Genomic DNA, 7,556 nt, shown 5'->3' with positions numbered 1-7,556 from the left:
TCTATCTATCTATCTATCTATCTATCTATATATCTATCTATCTATCTATCTATATATATATATATATATATATATATATATATATATATATATATATATATACTATATATATATATATTATATACATAAGCTGTCATTCTGTGTGCCTGTCTATCGGTTCTTAGTGCCTCAGTGTATCTGTTGGTCTGTCTGTGAGTCAGTTATAATCACATGACGCACACAGTGACTTTTCTACTCCTGTGTCCCCCATGCATATGTACGTTTGTCACACTTCACGTTTTTCCAAATAGCTGGAGAACCGCTTCAATCCAATTGTCATGAACATTGTTTTTAATGATAACTTTTTAATCGTGTCAGATTCTGTGGTGTAGGGAGTGTCTTGTATAACATTTGCATGTTTGCATATACTGGAGAATCGCTTATATAACTGATTAAACACGTCATTGCATTTCTTATTGTACGCTGCTTTGTTGATGTATGTCATGGTCATGGACTATCCTCACACCGATGGCTCTGATTGTGAATGTGCTGCCATGGTGATGAGGGGGGTGGGGGTGGTGGATGTTGCTGACAGGCTGGTTTCTGTTCTACAGATCTTCTGTGAAAATGGGTCAAGCCAGGAGTGATGTTTTTTTAGACTGCTGATTGCAAACTCACAATAACCTGAAGACTTTCTGTGTATAGTGTACACATAAAAAAGAAAAAAAAAAACAGATTAAGCTGTTTCCCATCAACCGTCATAAACTGCAGTAACTGCAGACAATATATACAGCTGGAATTTGCCCAACCAAGGAAACAAACTGGAGTTACAGCATTTGTCCATCAGTAGTGGCAGTGGCACTGCCTGTTATGCAAAAACATAATTATCAGAAAATTGTGAATAAATATACAGATCACAGAAAGATAATTTCAGCTGTAATATCCAGACTGGTTTTTGCACCAGAAGAAATTTGGATAACTTACCCAGTCTGATAAGTCTGATTACAAGTCTGCTGAGACACTGAAAACTCACCGGATCTTGGATAAAACACCACTGCAATTGTTCATAGCGTAGACACTTTGAAAAAATATCAGAATTGTTTGGATTGTGCTGCAGTCTTGCAGAATCTTGTAGGACACTCCACGGCGTTACTCTAAAATGAAACAGCCCAGCATCTGGGGTGTGCCCGTGGACATTCGCAATCTGACTATCAGGAGATCCCAGCAGCGCCTCACAAACCAGAGCTACGTGTGGGGCGAGCTGGGAGACACTTCGCTGAATCACAAGGTCTTCATAGCCATCATCTTCCCTGCCTGCCTGGTACTCATCCTGTTCATAGCCACCGGGAACGTGTCCATTCTGAAGGTAGGTACCTTCCACTGACAAAGTTTGAATTATTGATGTGTATGTTGGAGGGAAAAAAGTTTTTTTTTTTTTTTTTCTGGATTTATGCAAAATGTTTAAATGATTATGATTTTCTTTCTACACAACTGAAGACTTTTGTCTGAAACATCGTGAAATCTACGCATGTCTGTGTCCCTGTCTCTATCCCTGTCTCTCTGTGTCCTTGTCTCCCTGTCTCTGTCTATGCCTGTCTCTCTGTGTCCCTGTCTCTATGCCTGTCTCTCTCTCTCTCTCAGGTGCTGCTATCTCGGCGCTGTTCCTCTCGTGATGTCACCACACTGGTTGTGATCTCTCTAGCGTTCACTGACCTGGGTGTGTCTCTCAGGTGCTGCTATCTCGGCGCTGCTCCTCTCGTGATGTCACCACGCTGGCTGTGATCTCGCTGGCATTCGCTGACCTGGGTGTGGGGCTGTTCTCTCTGCCCCTGCTGTTCCTGCTCGCACTGGAGCTGCCCCTGCCCTTCCGCTCCTGCCTGTGGCTGGCCTGCCTCACCTTCTCCTGGGCCGTGGTCTCCACCCTGCACCACCTGCTCATCGCAGTGGACCGCTGGCACATTGTGGCATACCCCACCCAGTGAGTAGCGCGGGAAACCGCAAGCCAAGCACCGCCGTCTTAGCTCTGGAGTCTACAGCCTCGAATAGGAAGAGGCTCCACAGGGAGTCAAAATGGAGCATGCAAAAATGCTACTGTCACAGTGCAGTGTTATTCTGTGTGCCATTATTACAGTTTTTCCTTGTGCTTTTCCGATGGTTATGTCATGTTGTTGTGTGAAATTGAATTACTTTAAATTTAAAATGAAGTTGATGTGGAAGTAAATAAGACAATTACTTCACAGAGTAATTTCAAAAGGTCCTTTATTATTTTCACACACACACACACACACACACACACAGTTACATACACAGATGCTATACTGCGAATAACGATATCCCTAACGGGACACAACCCAACAAGGTTACATACAAAGATTATATTAATCACAGATCAATACAATCCATGAGACGCAACTGAACTAATTCTTACCCTTCCAAGCGGATCGGGAGAGCCCTTCGACCCTGGTAAGAGAAAGCAGCTGTCTCCAAAAAACACCGAGCAGGACTGCGCGCTAATCCTCACGGCTGACTCTCATCAGAGCAGGGGAGAACCCCGTCCTTTATAACTTACCAAGTTAGGCTTGTGCGTGCAAGAGAGTAATTGGCCAGATCACTCCCTCGAGGCTCGGCCCTCTGAAAAAACCATACCTTTCCCTAGAACATTCTGACAAAAACGAGTTATATAAGCGTGACAAAAACAAGTTATATAAGATACAGGGTTATTATAGGGCAAGGGCACAGATGAACTCGAACGCATTTCTAGAACTTTCTAGAACACACTTTTTTTTTATTACACATGTATTTACCATAGTTTACCATGGTTGGCAATGTTTTTAATATGCTTTATCAAACCTCTCTGTGCTTCAGAGTGCTATGCTCGGCTATGCTTTTCCTGTGGGACGGTGCTATGCTGTGCCCTGCTTTCCCTATGGGACTGTGCTATGCTCTGCTGTGCTTTCACTGTGGATTGCCCTGTGCCCTGCTTTCCCTATGGGATTGTGCTATGCTCTGCCATGCTTTCCCTATGGGACTGTGCTATCTTCTGCCATACTTTCCCTATGGGACTGTGCTATGCTGTACCCTGCTTTCCTTATGGGACTGCTGTGCTCCATTCTTTCCCTATGGGACTGTGCTATGCTCTGCCCTGCTTTCCCTATGGGACTGTGCTTGCTCTGTCCTACTTTCCCTGTGGGACTGTGCTATGCTATGCTCTGCCCTACTTTCCCTGTGGGACTGTGCTATGCTCTTCCCTGCTTTCCCTATGGGACTGTGCTATGCTCTGCCCTGCTTTGCTTTCCCTGTTGGACTGTGCTATGCTCTGCCCTGCTTTCCCTATGGGACTATGCTACGCTCTGCCTTGCTTTCCCTGTGGGACTCTGCTATGCTCTGCCATGCTTTCCCTATGGGACTGTGCTATAGGGCTGCACTGATCCCTGCTCTCCTACTCCTCTAGGTACAAGTCCCTCATGACTCGTGGGAGGGTGGTGGCTCACTTCACTTCCTGTTGGCTAGCTGGCATCGTCGTCTCCTTCCTGCCCGTTCTGGGGTTCAACAACTACTCCAAACAGAGACACCCCCATGAGCCGGGCTGCCGCGCGGGGGACCCCCGAAATGACACGAGCAGCAGTCCCGTCCCCGGCTGCAGGTACCGGGAGGTGATGGACTTGCGCTACCTGGTCTACGTACTGTTTGTGGGCTGCATGCTTCTGCCCCTTCTGGCCATGTCTGGCCTCTACACCAGCGTGTTCCTGAAGGTCAGGGCGCACAGCCGGCAGGCACGGCGCCGGCTGGGGAAGCTAGGGCAGTTCTACTGCCGGCAGCGGCGCATGGCCTTCGCCATGGTGAAGGTGGTGAGCCTGTTCTCTCTCACCAAGCTGCCCTTCCACCTGCTAAACCTGGCCCTGCTGCTCTGCCCTGCCTGCACCCTGCCCTTCTGGGCTCTGCCCTCCGCCACCCTCCTGGCACTCTGCAGTGCCGCTGCCAACCCCTTCCTTTACTTCTACGAGAATCAGGACATGATGCTGGCCCTACAGAGCATGCTGAGGCAGCCCGAGGGCCGGGGAGGCCAGGGCAGGGGGCCCGAGGAGTTCTGATGCTTTCTTTACATCATATTATGTATATTATGTAGCCCATTATTAAATTATCATTTCCTCTTATTATTCGTAATATAAATAGCCTGTGAGAACCATCATAATTCAATTAATAAGTGCGTTCTATAGTTGTTATCCCTCTCATTAAATGTGTGCTTTTTAACAAAACAGCCCGTGGTTAAATGCTTGTTTGATCTTCTTATGCAAGTAGCCCATCGTTTCTCGTGATGCATATCATGTCATCTGTCACCTGCATATCGTTATATCCCTAGCTGAGAGTCTGGTTCTTTACCCGGTGCAACTAATCTTTGAATACCTTGTTGAGAAGTATTAGGTGGCTGATAACTGACTTATGACTAAGAGAACCTAATGAGGCTGCCTCTAATCAAGCTAAGAGTGTTTTATTCTCACACACTTTGCTGTGTTGGGGGGTTAAAACAACACTCTCCACTAGATTAGCTCTAGCCAATGTAGAAACACAAGTCATTAAGTAGGCATTTTAAGTTATTTATTATGGATGACACTGTGTAACAATTTTTTTTTTTTTTTTTTTTGTTCCTGGGTAGTAAGTGTTATTTCCTAATTGCTTATCCCTCAAAATCAAGATTTACAATTATACTGACAAAATAACTTCACTGACAAAAGTTTCCACTAGAAGTCTTTCTCAGCGTCTTCAATGCAAGTTCTGTGGCAGAAGTTTCCATTAGAAGTGTTTCTCAGTGTCTTCAGTCTCTTCAGGTTTGTTAGTGTGTGTATTGCAGTAGGTTTCTCGTTGTCTTCAGTCTCTTCAGGTTTGTTAGTGTGTGTATTGAACTAGAAAGGTTGACACTGGAGCACTGCAGTACAACTAAAGGCTGACAGCAGAATGCTCCTGAACATACAATATAAGACTGTTGCATAAACGACTGCCTTCTGATTTCTCTCACACATTTTAATCTTGTGTCTCTTGTAATCCTGAAGACATTGTGACAGCTGTTTCAATGTAATTCCTTATCATTCAAAATAAACTTTACTTGCACTATGACTTCTGTTTATTCTGTGTCTTGTGTTACCATTATTATGACACACTCGTGCAGTTAGACATCACAAGTTATATTTTTGACACCAAAAAATTAGATGACCCACAGAGCTGGGAAAATCTATCTGTTTTTTAATTTTTTTATTTAACATTCCTTTTTGTTCAGTGTAGCACAACAGGGCAAGAATTTCAATTGTAAAAACACCCGCACACTGATGCATGCAGACACACTCCTTCCAGTTCTTTCCTCTCGCCCCTCCCACTGGTTCATCTCCCTGCTCCCTGCTTTTCTCTCCTCTCTGGTTCATGTCCCTGCTCCCTCCAGTGCCCTCTCCAGCTGCTCTGTCAGCAGTCTGATCTCCGTCTCGTCTCCATCCCTCCTGGCTGCGCTCAGCTTCTGTGTCAGTGCTATGACCCTGGAGTCGCTCATCCTTGTGAGGAGGTCCTTCAGGTCTCCCTTCACGGGGTCACGGGCTGCGCTCATGCTTCCCACGGAAACGACCTTGGGGTAACCCCGCCCCTCCCCCCCCTCAACCCCACCACTCTGTGTTACCGGCTCCACACTCCCCCCTGGCTTGTTCCCAACGCCCCCCTCTCTTTGTCCCTCTGTCACTCCGATCAGCACGCTCTCCTGCAGCCCCCCCTTCATCCCCAGAGGAGCCTCCCTCCTCAGCGCTGCCTCCTCTCCCTCTCTCCCCAGGGGAGGCTGCCCCCTGGTGGTGGGGTTGCTCTCTGAGCTGGTCACTGCAGACAGGGTGTAGGTATCCTCAATGAACCTGCCAGTGCAGATTGGGGACAGTTAAATATTTTCAGTAAGTTCATCCTTTACAGCCATCCGTAACTATTAAACATTCAATTGTGATGAATTTAGAAACACTTTAAAGAAACTGACAAACTGTGATAGTAGACTGGTACAATACAGTACAATGCAGCTGTGACACAGTGCGAATGGTACAATATAGTACAGTACAGCTGTGATACAGTGTGAATGTATAGACTCCAGCAGCCGTGTTGATGGAGCAGGATGTGTGCAGGTTACAAGGTTATTTATTCAAAGTCTTCTAATGTTGTAGTGCATCATAGAAATACTGAAAGAAACTTCCTACATTCAATGACTAACGCTTCCATTACAAGTCTTTCTCAGTGTCTTCAGTGTAAATTCAATACAATCATCTGTAATTATGAAGCAACATTTAAAACTGTAAAAGGATTAAGGTTTTATTTTTATGCAAGATGTTTCATTTTTCATTACATTGTTTTTAATTATTTTTCATTGGTATGTTTTGAATACTTGTGTGAATTTGTGGAAGGAAATCCCAGTGCTGTTAATCCCTTAGTCCAATTGTGTGTCGCCGGATATTTTATAAAGCTTGATTAAGAAGAAGAACGTCACACAGCGAGCTGGCAGGACATGCAGAACAACAAACCGCTCATGTGAGCATGGAAGCCTGGGCTTGGTAGTGAGAGCGGCAGTATGGGTTTTGACGAAATGCTACTTTGTGTGTGAAACGGGGTGAGCTGTATGTGCAGTTTCTAAACTAGTGTATACTGGCAGTGGTGTGTATCCACCTACAGCAATTGTAGCTCATGTGTTGCTACTACTGTTCAATTCTTAGCCCAGCATCGGCTCTGACTGTGGGGGGGGGGGGGGGGGGGGGGGAATTAGAATGGCTCCTGTGTGAATGTTTATCCTGTAAATTGAAAATCCAGTTCCTTTCTTTGACAAATGTGAGAATGGGATTCTTTAGCCCATAGATTACGTGCCCGATGCTCGATATCTGAAGTCCATTGGTGAGATTGAGGTAGGTTTTGTTCCCGGTTCAGTTAGAGCTCCAATTTATTTGGATTTGAATATCTTTCGATGAGTCATCAACCACATCTCCAATTCACCATTTTATTCTGCTTAGGTGCCCTTCAGTACTTTACAAGCTGTGGGGATGACGCTGTGCTCCACCTTGCATGTCCGATTTAACATTCCCAATATGTTAAAGTTTAGCCCTTTCATGTGTGAAATATTTGAAAATAGGTTAAAAAATAAATTTAAAAAACAAATTCAATTCCTTTATATGGCGGGAGAAGGCATCTTCATATGAGGCTGTCATGTATTTGCGTCTTCCATATCAAGTTTTGTGTCCGTCCCCATATGAGGTCGCCATGCATGAAAGGGTTAAAGGTTTTACCGAGTTTAATCCTACATTTGAACGGTCTGGGTAATGATGCGCTCTCCCCCTCACCTGGCAGCCTGATCCAGTCCCGTAGCTTCCAGCGCCCCCCTGCTCAAGATGGGAGGGGTCGTCCTGGGCCAGGCCCTGGGGGAGGGGAGAGTCAGACGGGGGGTTAAGAGGTACTGCTCCACCATCACGCTGTCACAGTCAACCCTCTGAAAGCAACAAGACAACATGCTGGTATTAGTATTATTAGTAGTATTTCTATTACTCAGACTATTATTATTATTATTATTATTATTATTA

General features: G+C 45.3%; 2 protein-coding genes across 8 annotated transcripts in view; one reads left to right on the top strand and one right to left on the bottom strand.

Annotated features, from left to right (window-relative positions):
* The first annotated feature begins 861 nt into the window (after window positions 1-861).
* Window positions 862-4,600, top strand: LOC121326290 (adenosine receptor A1-like). The gene is made up of 3 exons (XM_041269540.1): window positions 862-1,345; window positions 1,710-1,957; window positions 3,431-4,600. Exons 1-3 carry the CDS (start codon window positions 1,139-1,141, stop codon window positions 4,068-4,070), a joined length of 1,095 nt encoding a protein of 364 aa, XP_041125474.1. The 5' UTR covers window positions 862-1,138; the 3' UTR covers window positions 4,071-4,600.
* Window positions 4,601-4,740: 140 nt separating this feature from the next.
* LOC121325457 (acrosin-binding protein-like) overlaps window positions 4,741-7,556 on the bottom strand; it is a 25,463-nt gene continuing 22,647 nt past the window's right edge. For 2 of the 7 annotated variants that reach the window (XM_041267942.1, XM_041267943.1), the window contains exons 4-5: window positions 7,320-7,394; window positions 4,741-5,861 (exon numbers count right to left, since the gene is read on the bottom strand). In XM_041267942.1, the coding sequence (XP_041123876.1) occupies window positions 5,390-5,861; window positions 7,320-7,394 (547 nt within the window). In that variant the 3' untranslated portion in view covers window positions 4,741-5,389. Of the gene's footprint in view, window positions 5,862-7,319; window positions 7,466-7,556 lie in introns of all 7 variants that reach the window. The other 5 variants (XM_041267945.1, XM_041267944.1, XM_041267940.1 and 2 more) reach the window with 3 other exon arrangements.

Source organism: Polyodon spathula, chromosome 13 (assembly GCF_017654505.1).
Source record: "Polyodon spathula isolate WHYD16114869_AA chromosome 13, ASM1765450v1, whole genome shotgun sequence".
Classification (NCBI taxonomy): domain Eukaryota; kingdom Metazoa; phylum Chordata; class Actinopteri; order Acipenseriformes; family Polyodontidae; genus Polyodon; species Polyodon spathula.
This window is presented reverse-complemented; position numbering and strand designations above follow the sequence as displayed.